This window comes from Ahaetulla prasina, chromosome 4, assembly GCF_028640845.1.
Source record: "Ahaetulla prasina isolate Xishuangbanna chromosome 4, ASM2864084v1, whole genome shotgun sequence".
Lineage (NCBI taxonomy): Eukaryota > Metazoa > Chordata > Lepidosauria > Squamata > Colubridae > Ahaetulla > Ahaetulla prasina.
In genome coordinates, this window is record NC_080542.1 from 25,828,296 (window position 1) to 25,853,848 (window position 25,553).

The 25,553-nt window shown below is 39.7% G+C and overlaps 1 protein-coding gene across 3 annotated transcripts; it reads right to left on the reverse strand.

Moving 5' to 3' along the window:
• Nucleotides 1–2,701: 2,701 nt before the first annotated feature.
• On the reverse strand, nt 2,702–22,451 carry HSD17B14 (hydroxysteroid 17-beta dehydrogenase 14). Of its 3 annotated transcripts, XM_058183158.1 has the most exons (9): nt 22,290–22,451; nt 18,618–18,662; nt 16,432–16,532; nt 14,711–14,777; nt 13,690–13,781; nt 7,236–7,340; nt 6,567–6,634; nt 4,775–4,871; nt 2,762–3,064 (listed from the first exon to the last, which is right to left on the reverse strand). In XM_058183158.1, exons 1-9 carry the CDS (start codon nt 22,375–22,377, stop codon nt 2,900–2,902), a joined length of 828 nt encoding a protein of 275 aa, XP_058039141.1. In that variant the 5' UTR covers nt 22,378–22,451; the 3' UTR covers nt 2,762–2,899. The 3 variants fall into 3 exon arrangements, with proteins under 3 accessions (XP_058039139.1, XP_058039140.1, XP_058039141.1); XM_058183156.1 differs by lacking the exon at nt 4,775–4,871 and having other exon boundaries at nt 2,702–3,064; XM_058183157.1 differs by lacking the exons at nt 6,567–6,634; nt 7,236–7,340 and having other exon boundaries at nt 2,702–3,064; nt 4,775–4,896.
• Between the last annotated feature and the right edge of the window lie 3,102 nt (nt 22,452–25,553).

Consider the following 25,553-nt stretch of genomic DNA (forward strand, 5'->3'; position numbering starts at 1 on the left):
TGGGTTCTCCAACACTGGAGGTTTTTAAGAAGAGATTTGTCTGAAATGGTACAGGCTTTTGTACTTGAAGACCTCCAAGGTACCTTCCAACTCTGTTATTCTGACCCAAAATCATCCACTGAGCTTCCATGACTGAAAGTGGACTACTATATAATCTAGGGCTCTTTGGTGTGGGCTCAGCACCTTAAGCATTGTGCCATCATACCAGTTCTTCATTATAATACAGGTAGTCCTTGACTTACGACCACAACTGAGCCCAACATATTTCTGTTGTTAAGTGAGACATTTACATTTTTTAGCGTCATCGTAATTTGAACGGTGACTAAGTGAATGGTTGTCGAGAACTACTTGTAACATCAGCAGTCATTTGTTTTAATCAACCATAATATTCTTCCATCACGTATTACTCTTAGTGTTACATTTTAATTATTTGCTCTCTGGAAGGTTGATAAACCCTCTGCCAGTGAACAGAGCTTGGGAGGGCTGCATGCTATGGGAGAACTGCTGGATGCTGCCCTCCTGAGCTCTTTTTTCACTGGCAGAGAGTTGCAGGAAGCCATCGCAGGCAAAAACAGAGCTTGGGAGCCCATTTTCGCTGGCAGAGCACTTGGACCACCACAGACATCCCTAACACAAGTGACATCAAGCTACCCATGCCCACCTCGACACCCCCCCAGGTCAAACACAACCAGTGGTGGGATTCAAATAATATAACAACCGGTTCTCTGCCCTAATGACCAGCTGGGTGGGCATGACCATGGTGGGCAAAGCCAGAGGATGTGACAGGCAGCACTCGGCCTCCTGCACCTCCTCTGGGAGCAAAAACGGGCTGCAGGGGGTGCCACCACCCCCCTGCACCCTGTTTTGGGCCTAGTAGGCCTCCCTGCAGCCTCCTGGGAGCAAAAATGGACTGCAAGGGGACTGTGCCGCACCCCCCCTGCACCCCATTTTGGGCCTAGTAGGCCTCCCTGCACTTACTTGGGAGCCAAAAAGGGGGCTGATGGGGACGCCTGGAAGGGTTGGGGCCAACCAGCAATTTGCCCAAACTGGCTGAATCCCACCACTGAACACAACCCTGATGAGGCCCTCAATGAAATTGAGTTTGACACCCCTGCTCTAGAGGCTTTGGACATTCACTCCCATGGACTTTGCCATTGCTCATGTTCCCTAGGCTAATGGGAAATAAGGTCTAAGCATCCATAGATTGCCTGCTGGGCCAAGGCAGCTGGGATTCAGCTCCACCCGAAATTGAATATGTAAGCCTATTTTACACGCCTCCTTGGAGAATTAAAGAAAAGGACCAAGATTAATATTTTTGGAAAAAGACAGGAACAAAATGTTGATGGCAATAATATTTTTTTTGTTGTATGCCAACACCAGAACCAGCCAAGGTAAATATAGGCCCCACTTTGTCTACATATTAATCTCAAGAAACAATGGTTGATAAGGCATTTCATGGTCAGAGAATCAGAAGTGGCCAGTTAAACATTTTCACGCTTAACAAGGCAAGCTTTTTTTTTTTTTAACTGATTTAGCCTCAAGGTCTCGTTCACCTTAGGCACAACTGTGTGAAAAACAGGTCTGTGCTGTTATCAAAGGCTTAATTTGGAATGTTCACTGGAGCTGAACTCAGAATTTGTTTTTATTGTTAAGGTCAGGATTTTTGCAGCTTCTGTTCACAATGTAGTTATTTGAATTTGAGGGAGGGGGAGGGCGGTTCTTGAAGTTGCAGTCCCTTTATCTGGAGGGCATCACCAAAGGGAAGACTGATGAAACGTAACATAAAGATGGAGTTTAAAATGATCTTTCTTGACAAATTTCTTCTCCCAGTTCTGGATGAGCAATTATGAACTACAGGAGCACCTCATAAGGTGAGGAAGTGAGATTGAAAATAACGTGGACTTGATATTTTCAGTCCAATTCTTAGGTTGGGGGGGGGGCAGAAAGAGAGTTAATTAAAAACAGATTATTTATGCTCCCCAAGTTTTGACTAATCTTATTTTGAGTCTTTAGTTTTTTTAACGTTCTCCCAAAGTCACCCTGCCAACAATCAGGTAGAACAATTAATCAGTGCAACACCTTGCCTCCAGAAGTTGTAGGTGCTCCAACACTGGAAGTTTTAAAGAAGAGATTGGGCAATCATTTATCTGAAATGGTATAGGGTTTCCTGCCTGAGCAGGGGGTTGGACTAGAAGATTTCCAAGATCCCTTCTAACACTGTTACTCTGTTATCAGTATTTTGCTGTTGAATTTTGGTAGACCACCAGGACAAAATGGAATCCGAGACTGAAGAAGCACACAAGTTGGCAATTCTTTTAGGTCCATAGTTTTCAGCAGTGTGAAGTGGTGCTGATTTCCCCTCCACTACAACGTAGTTTGGGTGCATTACTATTTCAGCCCTCCACATAATTTCATGCATTCACACATCCACACTTCTTTTCCCTCCCCTCAAACAGCCAATTGCAACCTGCAATGAAAATTTGGCAAGCAGGATCTTTTGGCTTCTTGCCATTAAGATATCCTAGTGGTCATGCCATTATGCCAATCAATGGGGAAAGTGGGTGGGCTCCTGATTTTGGTATGCCATGCCTTTCTTTGCTGAGGACCAGCTGTTCTGCCAATGAATTATTGCTACCTACCACACAAGGGCAAGGCAGAGAGCTTTTTATAGTGAGAAAAGGAGAAAGCCTCTTCATTTTTGTGGTGGATTAGAATTTATTAAAACCTCAACAGGTCCCAGAGCTCTTACGAATATAGTATTTTTTTACTACCACAAATCAATGCAGCAGTGGAACTGTTCCACTTCAGTTTCACGAAGTTAGCTGAGAGTGGAGCTGGAGTAGATCTCCCAACATGTGTGTGTAATTTGCCAAAATTGTCCCATCTCGGAAGGCTCTTGCTAGCTGTCAAAACCAGAATTAGGGTCTTGGTGGCTCTTCCTCCCATAGCCAAGTTCAGCTCCGCCACTGAGGAAAAGGTTGATCCCTGTGCAAAACGTAGCATCCGAAGCGAGGTAGAGGGCGGCTTTTGCACACTCTGCTGGAGTCCCCATCCGTCCCATAAGCTGCAATCACAACAGAGAAGAGAAAGACGGAAAGCTGGACTCTCTGTCCAAGGAGATACATATGCTACCCTGGTACATTTATTTTTAGCCATGAATATTGAGCCCTTATTGAAGAAAAAACAAAGATTCCAGAACTCAGAGTTCTGTGATGAGCTTATTATAATTCAATAACTAGAACAGGACCCCAAATCACAGGCTCCAATACATCCACATATTTCTCTCTTTGTACCTGCTAGTGTCAAGTGCCAGGGAAATCAGCAGATCCAGGCAATTCAAATGGGTATAAAGATTTATTGCAAGTTAAGCTCTCTGCAAGAATCTGAATAATGGTCAAAGCAATTTGGCAGCAGATAAGAATCAAAGGAATTCAAGGTGGGCTGAACTTAAATCTCTTGTGGGCACAAAGAGACTCATGACTGATGGCGCATTTGACCCCTCCCTTCAGCTCAGCCTGGCCATCTTCTACATCTAGAGCCTATCTGTGAATTAAAGGTTAAGTCCAGGTAGTCCTTTGAATGGTCACTTCACTTAGAGACCATTCAAAGTTACAACAGCACTGAAAAAATTACTTATGACAATTTTTCACACTTATGACCATTGCTGCATCCCCGTAGTTACATGATTTACATTCAGATGCTTGGCAACTGATTCATATTTATGATGGTTGCAGTGTCCCAGGGTCATGTGATCACCTTTTGCGACTTTCTGACAAGCAAAGTCAGTGGGGAAACGATCCTCTTAAGAACCAGGTTACTAATTTAACAAATGCAGTGATTCACTTAACAAATGTGGCAAGAAAACTCATAAAATGGGGTAAAACTCACTTAACAAATTTCTCACTTAGCAACATTAATTTTGGGCTCAATTGTGGTCGTATGTTGAAGATTACTTGTATTTCCAAGCAGGCCAAAGTCCCATGAGAATGTTTAAAAAAATAAAAATGGATGACTGCAGCCTGTAATTTGGTTTGTCCTTGGCTCATTAAAGCCAAAAGCAAATGGATCCTAGAAATCCTGCGGCCCCAAAGTTGATATTTTTATTCCAGTTTCCTATCTTTGTGGAAGTTGGAGAAAGGTAGGTGGGTCAACTTTTCTTTCATTGTTCTGTGATGGCATAGCTGACCATCAACACCCCAATCAACCATAGAAAGCCACATGCAATCAGGCGCCACATAAATATTATGCATAGAATAGCCCAAAGCTATTCATTCAGATAAGAGGGAAGTTCCCTGAGGATGTTGGGGCTCCAGCATAAGTCTGAAAGCTCACAAGGCTAAATCTTTGGTCCTGGTGACCAACCCCAACTGGATCTTGCATCATTGTATAGTTTTGCATTTTTATTTGGCTTTGATAAATAGCTGTTTTGTGATTCGCTTCACTCTGGAAATTTTCGAATTAAAGCCCACTTGTGGAAGTGCTGCAAACCTGCCTTCCAAATTAACCTGCCTCCTCAACTTAAAATTAATGGGGAGCCCAAGTTAGAAAGTCAGGCTAAGAGTTCCATTTGGCTCACCAGAGAGACTTCCAAAGTTTCTCCATGACAAGGAAAGCAACTAAACTAAGATAATATAAGCAGGTATCCTTAATTTGCACAATGCAAGAATCTTGCTGTTCTTGCTGCAAGAACTTTGGTTGTATTTTCACAATGTTTATATATGAACTTCTGAAATATTATATAATTACATTCTCCATTTTCCCACAATGCACTTGCCTGAGCATCTTTGCCTTCCTTGATCGTTGCTTCTGCACTGGCTGCCTGGCTTGCAAGCTTTTCCCATCCGGGAGTCCAAATATTGCTGGGTGAGATGCTGGAATTCCAATAGTTAGAGAGTGCTGACGAGGAAAGCATTGTGGAAGAGCAACTGAACTGATCTACTTTTATGCAAAAAAATACTTCACAATTCCATATTTTTTATTTTTATAAATGTAACCTCATTAAATTAAATTAAAACTGCCTTACTTATCCTAGTGCAGAGATTGACAGCACAGCACTTATGACTACCAGAGCATCTATCACCTCCAAAACAGCCACCCTGCAAATTCTGAGCATAATTCAAAATTAACTCTTTTCCAAAAGTGAAAAATATTTAAGAAGACTATAGGCCTGCCAAATATCATGCAGTGCTGTGAATCCTGTATTAGAATGATAAAATCTCATGAGATTTCTGTGTGTACTTATTTAGAAGCAAATTTTACTGATTTACTCTCAAGTAACTTAGCTGTGCCCCCAATAAAATGAAGCTCCTTGATGTTTTAAAAGCTAAATTAGCAACCAGGAAATTATTGTAAACTAGATTGGTATCGTAAAAAAAAATACAGGTAGTCCTCCACTTACAACCACAATTGAGGCCAAAATTTCTGTTATTAAATGAGACAGTTGTTAAGTGAATTTTGCCCCATTTTACAATCTTTCTTGCCATAGTTGTTAAGTGAATCACTGCAGTTGTTAAGTTAGTAACACTGTTGTTAAGTCAATCTGGCTTCTCCATTGATTTTGCTTGTCAGAAGGTCGTGAAAAGTGATCCGATGTACTCAGGATACTGCAACCGTCATAAATATGAGCCAGTTGCCAAGCCTCCAAATTTTGCTCATGTGACCATGGGGATGCTGCAATGGTCATAAGTTTGAAGAATGGTCATAAGTCACTTTTTTCAGGACTTTTTTCAAACTGTTACTAAATGAACTGTTGTAAGTCAAGGACTACCTGTATATTCTAGAAAAACAAACTAGCAAACCACTTCTGCAAAGGGTGTCTATTGTTTAAAACACAATATGTCTAATTTCTCCTTCTCAACTCTATCATATTTCTCTATCATCTCTCTCTGTGTCTTATATCTGTCCATCTATCCATCCATCCCATCAGTAAGGATGGAACTAATGTCTGAATGGAACTACTGATCTCCTTTCTATGTTGCTTTTCTGTCAAGGAATTACTCCCTGAATTCAACAGCATATTCAAACTCCTCTGTGAATACAATCTTGGTGAGACCTAAATGACTAAAGTGAGGGACAACTGGCTTTTTTCTGGCAAAGGCTGAATCTCCTTGAAGTAATCGATTGAGAACTAAAGGTCAGATGCCAAGAGCTGCACAAAATCAGTAGGGGATGCATTTGACCAAAGAGTTGCAGGTTGTTCATTCCAGCAGGAAAAAAAATACTCTCTAATGTTATTTTGGGAAGGAAAACCATTAACTAATTTCCCCCTGAATTGTGATTCATTCAGCCTTGCTCCTCCCTCACTATGTTGGGCCCCATGTTCCTGCTTTTTTTTGGCAGTCTCTTTTTTTGGCAGTCTCTTTCAGCTCTGGTTCGAAGGGAAAGGAGGGCTGAAGGAACCACCACAATTAACAAATGATTTTTCTCCCCAAAACAACATTAGGGAAGTCTCTCTTTTTTTCCATTAAACCCCTGAACTGATATTGAACCAGGGTGTTTATCACAAAACATTCTGCAGAGGGCTATGTTTGCTAACCGTATAGGCTGATTGTCAGCAACCATATTACCTGTTGACTCTGACGCCATATTGGCTCTCATCTATAGCCATAGCTTTAGTCATCGCAATCACAGCACCCTATAAATTGAAAATATTGAAAAGTTATAAAGGGAATCAGCAGCTTGACTAAGCTACAATTTCTCTCCTGCCTGTCAGGCCAACTTTTCATGTCATTAGCTTCCATCTGCAGTACAACCTCTACCAAAGCAGGAGACGTTGATTCCCTCTCTCTCTCTCTCTTTCTCTCTCTCTCTCTCTCTCTCCCTCCCTCCCTCCCTCCCCTATTAATCATCATCTTCGGATAGTCTTAGGAAAGTCTGATCCCGACACTCACTTGCTGATAAGGTGAAAGTAAGAGTTAATTGTGGCTCTTGTCCTTACAATGAATTTGTGGTGTTATTAAATTCTAAGGCAATTTAATCTTCCTGGAATTGGAAGTTTTTTATCTTGCCTTTAAGGTAAAAAAGCTCCCCCATACCACAAAATGGAAAGCACTACTGGCCATTTAAACAAAATTACCAGAATCAGAGAAATAAGCCCAACTGGTGTCTACAACTCTCGGGAGCAGCTTCATACAGAGAAATGAGCAAAAATATTTTCATTGGGAAATATTTTATGACTTGACAATTCTAGAGGAGAATATGGACCTATAAGACCAGAACATTTTGATCTGGATTACCTTGGTTGCCACATATGGTACAGCTAACTTTTGTCCAAAGTGACCAACAACGCTCGCAACATTAATAATGTTTCCATTTGTTTTCCGGAGGTAGGGCAGCGCAAACTGTTAACAGCCAAATGAAAAGAAATAACGAATTATGATAAGAAAGTGTACCAGCTCTGGACATTTATTTAATATGGATTCAATTGACCTTCACTCTTGCACTGCTCTTTTGATACAATTTTGAAATAACATGTATAAACTTATTACCAAAGCCTAAAGCCTCCACAATTACTTTAATAGTTTCCCATTGTACAGAATCAAAAGCTTTAAAAATATCCAATGATACTATACCAATTTTATCTATTGGTTAAAGGGATTAAGTAAAATGTGGAATAAATTTGTTAAAATTTTAATCCCGGATATAATCTTTTTGGGGGAGACAATTGGAATTTGGCTGATTAAAAATAATATAAAACGTAATGAAGTGATTAAAGAGGAAAATATAGAAATTATTAGAGATTGGATAAAAGTTATGGAAAATGAAAGGAGGAATAAAGAAATTATTGAAAAATTAGGGTTAAGTTGGTTTGAAAAAATACAGATAGAAAAATGGACAAAAAAACTAAGGGAAAATTATTCGATAAATAGATGTGAAACTGAATTTGAATATTTAGTATCTCGGATTATGAAAGATGAAATTGGGCTAAAGGGACTCGTTAGTAGGGTTTATAAGATTATAAATTCTGATGAAAAATTACAAAGAGTGATGAGGACAAATTGGGAAAAAGATCTTAATATTGAAATACCAGAGTCAGATTGGAATGTGAATTGGAAGAGTAGAATTATGAGAACTTTATCTATAAGGATTAAAGAGCATAATTACAAAGTTGTTTGGAAATGGTATTTGACTCCAGTAAGATTGTCACAAATGGATAAAAAATTAGTAAAAATGTTGGAGATGTGAGATGGAATTGGGGACTTATGAACATATGTGGTATAATTGTGATAAGGTTAAAAGTTTTGGCAACAATTGGAGAAAATGATATTTGAAATGATGGGGAAAATAATAACATTGAGAGTGGAAACTATATTATTGTTGGTAATTAAGGAAATAGAATTAACAAAATATGAAAAAGAATTGATTAGAATTATGATTATAATAGGTAGAATTATAATAGCTAGATATTGGAAACTAGATGTGATTTTTAGAATAGAAGAGTGGAATTCTGAAATGTGGAAATTAGCTTTAAATGATAAAATGACATGCGATATTAAAATTAGAAGTGGTGTGTATAAAGAAGATATTTTCTGGAAGACTTGGAAACCATTTGTGGACTTTGCGCTTGCAACATTGGACGCTTCGGTACCTGTACCTCGAGAATGTGGATTTTGGCGATCGTGAGGATATATCCGAAGACCCAAATCTTCCTTTTTTTTATGTATAGCACAAGGGTGTAATAATGTATTTTCTTTTTGTTTGTTTGTTGCAATTTAAAAAAATTATTAAATTAAAATAATAATAATAATAAAAAATAATAATAATAATATGGATTCAATTGAAATCTTTTTATTTTATTTTAACCACAATAAAGTAATTGTGTTTAGCCATTCTTTAAGTAATCACAAAGGCTAGGATACACAAGGAAAGGGAATAGAGAGGAGGAGGAAGAAAAGCGCTGAATGGTGATGGATGGTTCAGTGAACTAGATGAATAGAAAAAGTTCTTGCTTGAAGTTGAATAGCAAATGCCATTCTTCTCCCACCGATCTACCTCCAACCCCACCCCCCAAGTCAAGTAGGACATCCTCCAAAGTCATTCAAATTCTTTTGGCACCTAGGAAATCCATACCGTCTCTTACTCTGATAATAAAAGTGTGGTAATAACAGCATCAGCAACTAACAATTTTCTACGCAATTATGATGCTCAAGATCTTCTTCTCAAGGCAGTTCCTCTCTCTATCTTATGGTAGAGATGGCCCTCAGTGGAATTGTAAAAAATATTTTGTCCTGGTCATACTCTTTTCTTCCTTAATTGTACTACCTCCAAAACAGACAAATAACATTGACCCCATCCACTCCAAAAATTGTCATTAAGTAGGGTCCATGAGAGAGCTACAGTGCCAATAAGGATTTAGCTCAATATTTTTCTATAATTGTCAGTGATTCATGAAGTCTGTTCTCAATTCCCATTTTTTTCTTAGGGCCCAAGGCTTTCCAGATGCATTGAGACTGCAATTCCCAGGATCCCAAGCCATCAAGGGTGTTTCTAATTATTGTAAAGCCAATACTACTGAAGAGTACCAGTATAAAGAAGGATACTTTAACAAAATAAGATAGAGATGAAACTTGGGCTCTTTCATTTGCAAAAAAAGAGATACTTCATCACGGATCTGGAGCAATTCCCCACAAAGCTGTTTCCAGAAAAGCTGCTGAAAAAGTATTCCACCTTCGAACATGATCCTGAAATATTTCATTCCCCCTCTCCACTTATCACAAGGGAAATATCTCGGAGGAAATGGGGATTTTACATGCAAAGTAGAGACAGATTTGATCTCTAGCAGGATCCTGTAACCATGGAAATGCAGATGCTGATCAGAACCAATCCCGAAAGCTTGGGGGGGGGGGGCTCTTCAGAAGATATGAAATTGAGATTTTCAATGGGACATTTGGGTAAAATGTAAATGCATGAGCAATGGTGGCAGAGTGGTTAGAGTACAGTACTGCAGGCTGCCTACAATTTGGCAGTTCAGCTCACCAGGCTCAAGGTTGACTCAGCCTTCCATCCCTCCTAGGTGGGTACAATGAGGACCCAGATTGTTATTGGGTGCAATATGCAAACTCTGTAGAGATGGCTGTAAAGCACTGTAAAGCAGTACATAAGTCTAAGTGCTGTTTCTAAGTGCTATTGCTATTGGAGAGTAGCCTATAGTGAAATCTCATTTAATGGACTAATTGGGTGGGCTGGGTGTCTGCTACTGAGGAAAGCTTGCTGAATTGGAGAATATGGCATTATGAGGCCAGATGGCACTTATTTTCATCTTTTTATTTCATAAATGCCATCTGGCATAATAATGTAATGATACAAATAAGAATGTTAACTGTGTAGTACTGTAATGATGTCATCATGCAAATTAACAAACAAAAGAAGTATTAGCCTGTCTATATAAAGATGTAAATCGCAGTGGTAATGAAAGTGGTACATGCAAAGCCAGTTACACTGAGGTCTGATTTAAAAAATGGTTCTTTGCATGTAATCTTTTTTACATTTGAACTTCAATGAAATCATGTTTAAGGCCTGTCCCCTCCTACCATATCTGCCTTGGAACGTGGCTCATGGTGTGCTATCTAAAGTGTGCTTTGCTTTTAACCCAGAAATTGTGCACCCTTACAGGAGTAAATTATTCATCCCCAACTATGTACCTTTTAAATCAGTGGTTCTTTGAGCATATACCGGGTAATGGAGAAATCTGTGAGTCAAGGATCCAGTTTGGGACTACTACTGCTGAGATGTTGTATAAAACAACACAGTTTGTGTGGGTGGGTGGGGTATTGACATTATGTGAGACCAGGAAAAGGTGTACCTGAGCCTTTAAGCAGTTTAAGAACCACCAGTCTAGATAGATTTGACTTTCCATAATCTTCATCTTAAATAGCCAACAGTGATCAGGATGATTTCAAAATTAGGTTGTAATCTAATCCCTCTGGATGGATTCAGGTTTGGAAAGACTATCATGTAGTTCTAAAAGTGAGAAGGTCAATCTGAGACTGAATTGAATTGAATCCATAATTTGGAGTCAAAAATCATTGCAAAAACCCCTCCATTCATGGTGAAGTAGGAGTAAGCTACAAGTGTCCCCAAGTAATTATAGATAGGAAGCAATAGAGAGCACAAAAAGAAAAACTCAGTGTCCTAAGAAGCTTGGCCCCTTTAGATAACAGATTAACAGAGTTGGATGGGACCTTGTAGGTCTTCTAGTGGCCCAAGCAGGAGACCCTACACCATTTCTGACAGACAGCTGTCCAGTCTCTTCTTGAAAGCTTCTAGTGATGAAGCTCCCAAAACTTCTGAAGGCAAGCTGTTCCATTGATTGACTACTTTCACTGTCAGAAAATTTCTCCTTATTTCTAGGTTGAATCTCTCCTTCAGTTTCCATCCATTATTCCTTGTATGGCCTTCAGGTGCCTTGGACAATAGCTTGATCCCTTCCTCTCTGTGGCAACCCCTCAAACATTTGAACACTGCTATCATGTCTTCCCTAGTCCTTCTCTTCACTAGACTAGCCATACATAAGCACATCCATACAGGTAGTCCTCAATTTACAACAGTTCATTTAGTTGTAGTGCCCAGTGCCGAAGAAGCCCACCATCAAGGAACTGAATGACTACAGACCAGTTGCTCTAACATCTGTAGTCATGAAAACCTTTGAAAGGCTAGTGCTTTCCTACCTGAAAACCATCACGAATCCGCTTTTAGACCCCTTACAATTTGCATACCGAGCAAATAGATCAACAGATGATGCTGTTAATATGGCTCTGCACTACATCCTACAACATCTTGAGTCTCCAAAGACCTATGCAAGGGTCCTCTTTGTAGACTTTAGTTCAGCATTCAATACCATCATTCCAGACATTCTTCTAACTAAGCTAAACCAGCTACAGGTACCGGAACAGACTTGTAAGTGGATCACAAGCTTCCTAACAAACAGGAAGCAGCAGGTGAAGCTAAGCAAGATCACATCGAATACCTGTACAATTAGCACAGGCCCCAAGGCTGTGTGCTCTCCCCACTTCTCTTCCCTCTGTATACCAATGACTGCATCTCCAATGATCCATTTGTTAAGCTACTGAAGTTCGCAGATGACACAACAGTGATTGGTCTCATTCAAGACAATGACGAATCGGCATATAGGCGAGAGGACGGACGACTAGCCTTGTGGTGCAACCAAAACAATCTGGAACTGAACACACTCAAAACCGTAGAAATGGTGGTAGATTTTAGGAAAAACCCTTCCATACTTCCACCTCTCACAATACTTGACAACACAGTATCAACAGTAGAAACCTTCAAATTTCTGGGTTCTATCATATGAGATCTCAAATGGACAGCTAACATCAAAACATCATTAAAAAGGACAACAAAGAATGTTCTTTCTGCGCCAACTCAGTAGCTCAAACTGCCCAAGGAGCTGCTGATCCAGTTCTACAGAGGAATTATTGAGTCTGTCATTTGCACCTCTATAACTGTCTGGTTGGTTCTGCAAGAACAAGAAAAACACAGACTTCAGAGGATAATTAGAACTGCAGAAAAATAATTGCTACCAACTTGCCTTCCATTGAGGACCTGTATACTGCACGAATCAAGAAGAGCCGTGAAAATATTTGCAGATCCCTCGCATCCTGGACATAAACTGTTTCAACTCCTACCCTCAAAAGCGCTATAGAGCACTGCACACCAGAACAACTAGACACAAGAACAGTTTTTTCCGAAGGCCATCACTCTGCTAAACAAATAATTCCCTCAACACTGTCAGACTATTTACTGAATCTGCACTACTATTAATCGTTTCATAGTTCCCATCACCAATCTCTTTCCACTTATGACTGTATGACTATAACTTGTTGCTGGCAATCCTTATGATTTATATTGATATATTGATCATCAATTGTGTTGTAAATGTTGTACCTTGATGAACGTATCTTTTCTTTTATGTACATTGAGAGCATATGCACCAAGACAAATTCCTTGTGTGTCCAATCACACTTGGCCAATAAAATTCTATTCTATTCTATTCTATTCTATTCTATTCTATTCTATTCTAGTGACCATTCAAAGTTATAATGTCACTGAAAAAAGTGATTTATGACCGTTTTTCCACAGCATCCCCGTGGTCACGTGATCAAAATTCAAACATTTGGCAACTGAGTCAAATTTATGACAGTTGCAGTGTCCCTTCTGCATCCTTCTGAGAAGCAAAGTCAATGGAGAAGCCAGAATCAGCTAACAACTGTGTTACTAAACAACTGCAGTGATTCACTCAACAACTTGGCAAGAAAAGTTGTAAAAGGGGGCAAAATTTTTACTTAGAAACTGTCTCACTCAGCAACAGAAATTTTGGGCTCAATTGTGATAGTAAGTCGAGGACTAACTCTATTCTGTCCATATGGCCACATGGCTCAAAGGAAAGAGCAGGTCATGAAAGGAAGTACCAGTATATTGTTCTTGCCACTTTGGCCCATTTCCTCACTATGGAGAATATAGATAGGAATCTAGGCAAGAAGGTCCCATCAGGTTTCTCTATTGCTCTCTCTCCAAAACTCTGCACTAATCCTTGATCTACAACTGCAGGGCAAGAAATGAAATGTAGACAATAGCAGTGTGGTAAAAAGCCATCTTGTATGGATATGTTGTGCTATTTGTGCATATAGAAGAATATATATAATTCAGAAATATATATATCTGAAAAGCTACCTTGGCCATTAAGAAACCACTGACAACGTTGAGGTCCATGAGATTACGGAATTCTTGGGCAGATACATCATCAATTCTTTGATCAGGGGGATCTATTTGCAGAGAAAGAGAGAAAGGATATTACATAAATCTATATAGATTGCCTTCCTGCTCATTGGTGGATGTATTTCGCTTTTCTAGCACAGTAAAGGTCCTTATTCCAAATTAATCCTGAGGACCATACATCACCGAGATCACTTTGTGCACCAAATAAAAGTCATGCTTAATCAATTTTGTCAGTGTTATCCTTGCTGGTTCTCTTTCACGTTTCTCCAAGGTGATGACTGGGGAGAACCAATTCAATTTCATTCTCTGTCTATCCAACTATCTCACAGGGTTGCTATGGAGATAAAATTGGAGAGACTTTCACAGGGTGATGGAAGTTGTAACTTAACACATGGGGGAGTGTAATCTATCCCCCTCATAAAAATCAACAGATGCCTTTACAGAAATCTACAGGGGCTCAATGTGATAAAAACAACCTCAAACAAGTTAGAAACAATTGAAAAAACCATTAAAATAAATAAGAATGAGGGTGGAGGTTCATTCTCCAAGCCTGTGGGTTGGTTTCCGAATATTTCATTTCCAGGCTAGGTAACATCTTCAGCGGAGTTTAGGGGATATCAGTTCTTCTGTTTATATGGGCTTTGTGCGTTCAGTAAGTTTTGTGATGGGGAAGTCACATCAGGTGAGGGTTTTATAATGGATCTTGTGACCTCCCCATCACAAGACCTACTGACCACATGAACAGAAGAACACTGATATCCACTAAGCTCCCCTGAGGATGTTACTTAGCCTGGTAACGTAATGTTTGGAAACCAGCCCACGAGCTCGGAGAACAAACTTCCATGCCCATCCTCCACCCAAGCTACAGATATTCACCACTATCACATAAATAAGAATATTGTCAGGATTAGTGGAATAAGTAACAACATTTTAAATGGTTAGCAAGACAGGCCCAATCATTTTGGAAATGACTCACGCCCGCCAGCATTGTTCACCAGGCAATCTAGTTGTCCATACTGTCCTATGGTCACCAACACCAACCTCTGTAGAGAAAGTACAGGGTAAAAAGAGAAAGATTTCAGGGATGGTAGGAGCCGTGGTGGTGCAGTGGTTAGAATGCAATATTGCAGGCTAACTCTGCCGATTGCCAGCAGTTTGTTCCTCAATAGCTCAAGATTAACTCAGCCTGCCATCATTCCGAGATTGGTAAAATGAGGACCCGAATTGTTGGGGGAAATATGCTGACTCTGTAAACTGCTTAGAGAGGGCTGTAAAGCACTGTGAAGCAGTATATAAATCTTATTGCTATGTGGAAGAAGATCAAGAGGAGAATCAAATTATCTGGCACTTTAGGAGTTGCAATCTTCTTAAATAGCCAAGTCCAAGCATAAACTTTTGTTATCAGTATGAGAAATGTGGACAGTTGGATGCTACTACAGGAGTAATAGAGGAGGGTAGATTTAAGGCAATTTTCCAAGGATATGGGCTGTGAAGCTATAATACAGCCATCTTTCTCTAGCTAAGTAGGTATAAATCTACACAGTATCAATATTTGGATGGGAACCATGTGAGAAACCTGAGATGATAATGGCAGGTAGATACGTAAGCAGCTAGATAGAGATCACATACATGTATTTGCACAAAGTAAAGGCTAAAGATAGATGAAGTAGGCATATTCAACCAGAAGTGGGTTTCAGCAGGTTCTGACCACTTCTGGAGAACCGATAGTGGAAATTTTGAGTAGTTCAGAGAACCAGTAAATACCACCTCTGACTGGCCCCACCCTCATCTATTCTCTGCCTCCCAAATCCCAGGTGATTGGGAGGAGATGGGGATTTTGCAGTAACATTTCCCTGGACTGGGGAGGGAATGGAGATTTTACGGTATCCTTCCCCTGCCATGCCCACCAAGCCACACCTCCAAGCCATGCCATGCCATGCCCACCAAGCCACACCCACAGAACCAGTAGTAAAAAAAATTGAATCCCACCACTGTATTCAACCAATGAAAATGGGGAAAGGTTTGCCATCATACCTATTCCTCCATAGCTCTTATTCGAGGGAATGTTGTCCCCAAAGTTGTCCAAAGAACATGAATTGCTATTGTTAACTTCACTGACACAGGTTACCACTTGTTCTGTACATTTACCCAAAAATCAGGATAATGTTGATACACGTGACCCATAAGTTCCTTTTAACTACTATTTGTTGAACAAGCTAGACAAGGCCTCTTTACTCAGAATACAAAGCCAGAAGCCACAATTTACAAATCCGACTGGCTGACACTGCATTTTATGCCAAATCAAAACCAAATTTGTCACATGAAGTTAGAGTGCAAAGCATAAACCCAGCGATTGTCTTACAACTACTTTCAACTCAGCATTATATCCGAAACAAAGAATAAGATAAAGAGTTTTGGTTAGGGTTTCCCAACCTTGGCAACTTTAAGATGCCTGGACTTAATTTCCCAGAATTCCCCAACCAAACATGCTGGCTGGGGTATTCTAGGAGTTGAAGACCACACTTCCTTTAACTTGCCAAGGTTGGGAATTCCTGGATTTGCTGTATTTGCATTGGACTTCAGTGTGAGAAGTTACATTGCAGAAGCGATGGAAAAAATGCAGAAGTTCAAGAAAACCATAAGAAATAAGCTCCAGATCTAGGAAAGAAATCATCCAGGAAGAGAAATCCAGCCTACCTTCATGTCTGCTTCACAGAGAACATCACAGACCACAAAGCGACCTTCTCCAGATCCATCACTTTCTGCAAGTTCCCTCTCAAGACCTTTTCCTTTTTCTTCTGCAAAGAGATGCAAAGTGAGTTTAGTGCTGCCATAGGGAAATGGAAGGGAAGGATAACCATTTTATCTCAAGTTATTTATACCTGAAGTCTTTAGCTGCTTCTCTAGTTCCAGCCATGGTCCAAGTAAAATTAACAGGTGCACCACTCACACCTGAGAAATTGATTTCCACCAACCCCTGGAAAAGTTTTCATAGCAGGAGTTGAAAACATGTGGCCCAATAGCTTCCGTTATATATTTTAAAACTTGGTTTTAGAATACAGTGGGAATATATCTAGCTATTTCTAGTCAATTGGAGTTGGTAGTTACAACCAACCACAAATTTGAATAATTAAACAAAAATGGAAGCTGCTGGTGTTTTCATCTTGCCTCAAGATCTACTCATGAGTAGCATTCTCAAACACAACCCATTGTGATAAGGTTTGTCAATTTTAATTCCAACTTACTATTAAGTTTATATCATTGACAAAACATTTTGCCAGACTGGTAAGCATAATTATTGTTATATGTTTTAACCCAGGAAAATCCACAGCCACAGACTTCTACCTACTATCAAAACTAGTCCAGCATTATGGCATTGAAAAGACTATTTAAGCTACTAAGGCAGATTGTCTACTGTACTTAATGAAGGAAGTACCGTATATACTCGAATATAAGCCGATCCGAGTATAAGCCGAGGTCCCCAATTTTACCCCAAAAACTGGGGTAAACTGGGGACTCGAGTATAAGCCGAGGGTGGGAAATGAGGCACCTACGGTTGAAACCCTCCTCCTCCCTCAGCTGAGAAGGCCATGCCCCGCCGCCCTCTCACTGCACCGGCAGGGCTTCCCAGCCGTCCGTAAAATGTGAAAAAGAAAAAGTATAAGTCAGTATACTGTATAAGCCAGGGCTTAAAAAAAAAACTCGAGTATAAGCCGTATAGACCCGAGTATAAGCCGAGGGGACGTTTTTCAGCACAAAAAACGTGCTGAAAAACTCGGCTTATACTCGAGTATATACGGTAATCTAAATTACAGCAAGAAGAAAAGAAAGGCTGAGAGCTAATTCAGTCAGTTAGTGCTAAATTTGGATCCTTCCTTCCTTCCTTCCTTCCTTCCTTCCTTCCTTCCTTCCTTCCTTCCTTCCTTCCTTCCTTTCTTTCTTTCTTTGTCAGATAGATACGCTTAAAGCTGCTGGTGTTAATAAAATTATCATTACACTGGGTAAATTTAGAAAGAGTTTGATTGATTTAAAAAAACCTTTTTACAACCCTATAATTCCTTAATTCAGGGTAGATTCAGGACGACTGGATGGAGTGTTTACTGGATGGATGCCCTTCCTGACACCACACAGAGTTCACAGCAGGTATTTTCTCTTTGCATCCTGAGAGAGAAACATCTGTCACTAACTAGGATTGAACGTTCAACCTTTCAAGTGGGAGGCAGGCACCTTCACCACTAGGCCACCATGCCACAGTTTGATTCAATAACAAAATAAAATAGGTAGTCAGAACCCAAGCCAAAGTTAGCTTAGTGAGCCTTAGATGATATGTTTGTGTGATGAATGCAGCATCTGGCAGGTTTAAACTGCTGCTTAATTGCAAAGATCATTATTATATATTTTGCTGTTCCTTAGGAAAGATCACACATCTCATTTTCCTAAAAGAAAATCATCTCCCCAGGAAAATATTAAATTGCCTTCGTTGCAAGTAGGCATGCTAGTGATTTAGTGGGCATCTTATTTTTCTGGCCGGAAAATATTGGTTTTTCCTCATTGCTTCCATTTTCTGCAACGGTAGATTGCTGAATTCTAGCAAAGCTCCAAGTAGATACTTACCTTCTTTCATCTAAAAATCTGAATGTGTCCTTCTGAATGACACCATATGATTTGGATGGATTTTATTAAAAGGCATGTGCTACTATGAACTACAGCTTGCCTCATTTGCGATGCATGGAGTTTATCATTTATTCATCTGCATTTTTTTCCCTTAAAGATTTTGTAACTTTCTGTTGTTCAAACCTGGCATTTGTTTTTAGCCTGTCAACCTGATTAATCTGAAATAATGACATATAAAGCAAGGGCAGCGAGAGCTTTCTAGGACTCACCTTCTGATGCTGGTGCACAGAAGACCACTTTGGCTCCATGGTGAACTGGAAAGGGAAAAAAAAAACAAGTGGAATATTTCAAAACAAACCCCAGTGACTTTGTTCACCATATCATTTGATGAGGAATACAGGAATGTGATATAGCAAGTTAACAGATAGTCCTTGACTTACAGCCATTTGTTTAGTGACAGTTTGAAATAACATCAGCACTGAAAAAAGTGATTTATGTCTGGTCCATCCCAGCATTCCCATGGTCATGTGATCAAAATTTGGGTGCTTGGTAACCAGCATATATTTATGATGGTTGCAGCATCCTGGGAATTACGTGATCACCATTTGCAATCTTTCCACTGGTTTCCAACAAACAAAGTCAATAAAAGATGGATTTGCTCAACAAATCTCTGATTTACATAACAACTGCAGTGATTCGCTTAACTATCATGGGAACATGTTGCAAAATCAGGAATGACTCACTTAACAACCATCTTCTTTAACAAAGGAAATTCTGGTCTTAATTGTTGACGTAAATCGAGGACTGTTTCTATAATATTGGTTTCTTTCACCCAATAACAGCTAATGAATATAGAAACTATTATGTGCCAGACCAGTGTTTCTAAACCTTGACAACTTTTAAAGTATGTGAATTCCAATTCCCAGACTTCTGAGAGTTGAAGTCGACACATCTTAAGGTTGCCAAGGTTGATTACTAGCCCATTAGATTATTAGACTATTGGTCGATTAAATCAATATGACCTGGGACGTCTTGCTATGGTTTGAAAAGCATGTTTCATTTCCTGAACTTCACTTCACTGATCTTGAAAAATAAGCAGAGTAAGGTCTGGTGATTATTTTGTTGGGAGATCACTAGGGAATCCCAAGACTTTGGGCTAAACTAGGGTACAGGTAGTCTTCAACTTATGGCTACAATTGAATCCCAAATTTCTGTTATTAAGTGAGTCATTTGTTAAGGGAGTTTTGCCCCATTTTACAATCTTTCTGCCCACAGTTGTTAAGTGAATCACTGCACTTGATAAGTTAGTAACAACTTATGGTTGTTAAGTGAAACTGGCTTCCCCATTGACTTCGCTTGCCAAAAGATTGAAAAAGGGAATCACATGACCTTGGGACACAGCAATGGTCATAAGTATAAACTAGTTGCGAAACATCGAAATTTTTATCACATGATCATGGGGATGCTGCAAAGGCTGTAACTGTGAAAAACGGTCATAAGTCACTTTTTTCAGTGCCTTTGTAACTTTGAACACTCATTAAATGAACTGTTGTAAGTCGAGGACTACATGTGTTGAAAACTATCCTGTAAGAATATGGCAAGCCACTTCTGGATTGATAGCATAAAACTACAAGTCATGTCCATTAGTCAGTAGGAGTCAAGGCTGATTCAATAGAAACTTTCCCTTTATGTATATGATTAGACTAATCCAATGATCATTGTAATTCCAAGCCCTTCGTAATGTTCTCAGTTTAGTGTAAAGGTGCTAATGTGCTCAGTTCAGTTAAGGTGCTGGCCTAGAAACCGGGACACTGTGAGTTCTAGTTCGACCTTAGGCATGAAAGCTGGCTGCGTGACTTTGGGCCAGTCTCTCTCTTTCAGCCCAACTCAGCTCACAGGATTGTTGTTGTAGGAAAAATAGGAGGAGAAAGGCATATTGAGTATGCACACTGCCTTGATTTATTTATAAAGTAGTAAAAGGCAAATAAAAATCTAATAAATAAATATTAAGTATTGTAATTTAATCGGGGTAAAATGCTCCCAGATCGGACGTAGCAATCATGGCCGGTAGTTCGGCGATCCGATAGTGAAGTCAGAGCAAAGCTCCGCCCGCCCATCAGGGTGTCATTACTTTCTGGTTTTAACCAGGAAGTAATGTGTTTTTTACCTTCTGCGCATGCACAGAAGGTTTTGCGCAAGCGCATGGGTGCGTGATGAAGTGATCACAACGCACGGCACGTGCACTTCCGAACCAGTAAGAAAGGTAAGTAGATTTCACCCCTGAATTTAATAGCAATTTTTTGAGGGTCCTTGGCAGTTGAATATAAAATGTTAAGGGAGATTGCAGATTGTGTACATTTGTTTTAAACCTTTGTAATCTGCTAAAAATCCTAAAGTTCATTTGTCTCCCCAGCCTCTATTTAATTTTGTTCTTGACTGTTGGATCTTATTTTTTAAATCAATGTGTTTAAACCAGGGGTCTCCAACCTTGGCAACTTTAAGCCTGGCGGACTTCAACTCCCAGAATTCCCCAGCCAGCAAATACATTATATACATTATAATGTATACATTACATTGTATATTGTTTAACATTGAGTGATTAAACAACTGTTTTCTAAGTTTCTATGAAATGGTTTGGGGGAGAATAGTTATTTTTGAAGGCAGAAGTAGACCAATAATTTTAACTCACTTTCAGGCTATGGTGAAAAACTGGGAACAGAAACTGAGCCAAAAGAAATGTCAAAGCTAATTCATTAAAATCTATTTCTACCCTTGAAATATGAAAACATTTAAAAACACAGGTAGTCCTTAAAACTTAAATAGTTCATTGAGTGACCACTGGATATTATAATGGCCCTGAAAAAAATGACTTATGACCATTTTTCACTCGACCGTTGCAGCATCTCCATGGTCATGTGATCAAAATTCAGATGCTTGGCAACTGACTCACATTTATGACGGTTGCAATAGTCTGAGGTCATGTGATATTTTGTGATCCTCTGCCAAGCAAAATTAATGGGCAAGCCAGATTCACTTAACAAATGTGTTACTAACTTAATTACTGCAGTGAAGCACTTAACTGTGGCAAGAAAAATCATAAAATGGGGCCAGATTCACTTAAAAAAGTCTCACTTAGCAACAGAAATTTTGGGCTCAATTGTGGTCCTCAATTGAGGAGTATCTGTGCTATAAATATCCATATATAGAGAGAGTCTCCATCAATCTCTTAACAAAAAATTCAGTTTTCTGAATTTATTGTGTTCCTCATTTAGTAGTACAGACACAATCTGTGTGCCTTTCAAAAAGACAGGATATTGTTTCAGTCTGTTTCCTGGATGGAAGGGCTTTTCTGACACTACAGGCAAAACTTGTTTTGTTCCAGTGAAGTATTTCTCAACCTTGGCAACTTTAAGCTTTGTGGACTTCAACTCCCAGAACTTCCCAGCTGATTGAGCAACACCCGCACACTAGTAGTTAATCTTTGAACAGAGGGCTTCAAGCCAAGAGGGCTGAACTCTGACATAAAAACTGATAATTAGGAAAAGTACACATTCCAAAGTCCTGCAGTTTACACAATGGCTGGATTCACACAAAGCACTAAAGAAAGATTCTTTCATTTTCTTTTATAGCATCCTAAAAAACTAAGGAATTTATATATTGTAAACTAAATGGCAATTCTGTTCAGGTGTAGTCCGTGATAGCGGATGCTGCTGTGGGAAAAAAAAATTGGGACTTCTTAGAATCTAGACATCTGAGCACATGCCGAGCTCACCTCTTTCGCTCGAAATTCCGTCTAGACCCACTCCAGCTCAACACATTAACTTTGAGGATAAAGCTTCATGCTAGACGCTGCACTGAAGATACGAAGACTTTTCTTTTTTTCCTTTTGTAAAATCTCCCTGCTCCTCTTCCCACTCCCCACTCCATCTCCCTAATCTCACCAAATTCTCTCACGATGCCTTCGCCAATGCCGCTGGTACCCCCCGTTACTATGACGACCTTGCCCTGGTACCGCTGCCCACTTGCCATTCCGATCTCCAAGCGATTTCCAAGCGATCCAGTTAATCTTTGGACACAAAGTTTCAGCCTCCTGTGGTCTCGACCTTTACGCATGCTCCTTCTCAGAGCGGCATGCTGGGAAATTGAGTCTTTTTGCTTTCTGCTGTTTTCATTAGGGGGGGGAAACCATCATAATTCACTCCCGCGTTTGAAAGAGATTATTCCGAAGCAGTAGGTGGAAATAGGACTGCAGTAATTTTATTTATTTCGTTATTTATGTACAATCATAAATTATAGTACAGAGTTAAAATATAAAAAAATAAAAACAAAAGCCTGCTAGCCCTATGGAAGAGAAGGGTGGTTGGGGGGACATAATCAGTGGTGGGATTCAGCCAGTTCGCATCACTTCGGGAGAACCGGTTGTTAACTTTCTGAGCAGTTTGGCAAACTGGTTGTTGGAAGAAATCATTAGGGCAGAGAACCGCAATTAATCAGTGGAAGAACTTGCCTTCTGGAGTTGTGGGTGCTCCATCACTGGAGGTTTTCAAAAATAGACTGGACAACCATTTGACTGGGATGGCATAAGGTCCCTTGCCTTATGCCATCCCAGGTCCCTTTCAGCTCTATGATTCTAGGTTCTATGCTTGCTGGGGAATTCTGGGAGTTCTAAGAAATCCACACATCTTAAAACTGACACAGTTGGGAAATACTTCTGTAACAGAATCATCAGTGCTTGGAATACTTTACCTGACTCTGTGGTCTCTTCCCATAATCCTAAAAGTTTTATCCAAAAACTTTCTACTATTGACCTCACCCCATTCCTAAGAGGACCATAAGGGGCGTGCATAAGCGCACAAACGTGCCTACCGTTCCTGTCCTATTGTTTTTCTTTTCTTCTTCCTATATATATTTACCCATATATGTGTTTATTTACTATATAATCTTTTTGTATGATACCTACATATATTGTTGTGACAAAATAAAATAAATAAAATAAATAAATATGCTCTAGACTAGTTGTAATTTTATAACAGTCTTACAAAACTGGAGTTTCATGGGCCCCAGATAAGTGCAGGTCTTGATGTCCGCACTTGGGGACTTCCAGAAGATGCTATTAAATTGGGATATTTATTTATTTATTTATTTATTTATTTATTTATTTATTTATTTATTTTATTTTATTTATTTGTCACAACATTATATATAAGCATAAGCATGAAATAACTATACGATATATAAGCATATATATATACATAAGCATGAAATAACTATACCAATTGGATATAATCAAAGGGAACATTAGGATAGGAACGGTAGGCACGTTGGTGCTCTTATGTACGTCCCTTACAGACGTCTTAGGAATGGGGTGAGGTCAATAGTAGATAGTCTTTGGTTAAAGCTTTGGGGATTTTGGGAAGAGACTACAGAGTCAGGTAGTGCATTCCAGGCATTAACAACTCTGTTACAGAAGTCATATTTTCTGCAATCAAGATTGGAACGGTTCACATTAAGCTTAAATCTATTGTTTGCTCATGTGTTGTTGCGATTGAAGCTGAAGTAATCTTCAACAGGAAGGACATTGTAGCAGATGATTCTATGAGTTAGACTCAGGTCTTTATTATTTATTATTATCTTTATTATGCCAGAGAAATTTTATTAAAATAAATGGGAAAAAGGGGTTGACTGCATTAATTTCATCTTAATGAAAATGAAGTGGAATGAAGTTTAATTTTGCCCTAACAATATCTATCTTTTGGAATATGGTCTCTAGCATTCCATTCAAGGAAGCTGAGTGCTGCCACTAACACTCCAAAAGTTGTGTGTTCCTGGTTGCTGACATCATTACAGCAAATATCAATGAAAAGGAATGAAAAAAAGAGAGGAAGCTTCTTACTTGTACTTACTTAGTAAGTACAATTACCTAGTAAAGATATGAAAAGTCATTTCTCCTACTCTATCCCTTGGCCTTCATCTCAAGCTTCAGTCTGTTGAATACATCATCCCTCCCCACTAAATTGTTTCCTTTATGATATAGACAATAGGAAGGATCTGCTGGCTTCTTATTTCCCTATCTCCATTTTTCTGCCATTGGGCACATGAAAGGCTGAAAGAACCACGCTAATCATCTTCAGCATTGTTTTCAGTGGCTCTAGAAAGTGTATATTGAGATGACATGACATGTAGGAAGATAGGTGTCAGGGTTCCAGAACCATCACCACCACTCTGCAGAAAGGACTCCGAGGCAAACATCTTTCAAAGTTCTTTTACTAGCATAAGCTGGCATGGCTGGAAAAACTCCGAATCTGGAGATCCGGGTTTTTCCTCAGTAATACAAAATCCCAGACCACCACCACCCCCTTGACTCCTCTGCCGATCACGTTCTCCAATCGCCAACCGTCCCATCTCAGGCATCACTCCTTCTTCAGATGCAGTCCTGGCCTGACCTTGACCGGCAGGAACAATGTTATTATGTCTAATGGCCCCTTTTACCAACCCCCCCTTCTCCTACTTTCCCATATAAGAAAAAGTGGCAGCATAGAAGCCTTCGTATGGCTTCCAAAATATGGTAGTATGGCTTCCAAAGCTGACAATAGGTTGGATACATTCTTGACTTTGTTCACAGGTAGTCCTTATTTATTTATTTATTTATTTATTTATTTATTTTATCACATTTATATACCGCCCTATCTCCCAGGGGACTCAGGGCGGTTCACAGGCAAGTAAAAAGCACATATAAATACAGACTAAAATAACAGTTAAAAAACTTATTCTACATGGCCGAATTATTAAAAGCAATATAAATAATAAAACCCATTTAAAACCAGTATAAATTTAAAATCTAATCCAGTCCTCGCAGATGAATAAATGTGTTTTAAGCTCATGACGGAAGGTTCGGAGGTCCGGAAGTTGTGAAGTCCTGGGGGAGTTCGTTCCAGAGGGTGGAGCCCCACAGAGAAGGCCTTCCTGGGTGTCGCCAGGCAGCACTGCCAGCCGACGGCACCCTGAGGAGTTCCTCTCTGTGAGAGCGCACGGGTCAGTGAGAGGTATTCGGTAGCAGTAGGCGGTCCCGTAAGTAACCCGGCCCTATGCCATGGGCGCTTTAAGATGGTTACCAAAATCTTGAAGCGCACCGGAAGGCCACAGGTAGAGAGCATTGCAGTAATCCAGATGAGACGTCACAAGGGCGTGAGTGACCGTGCATAAGG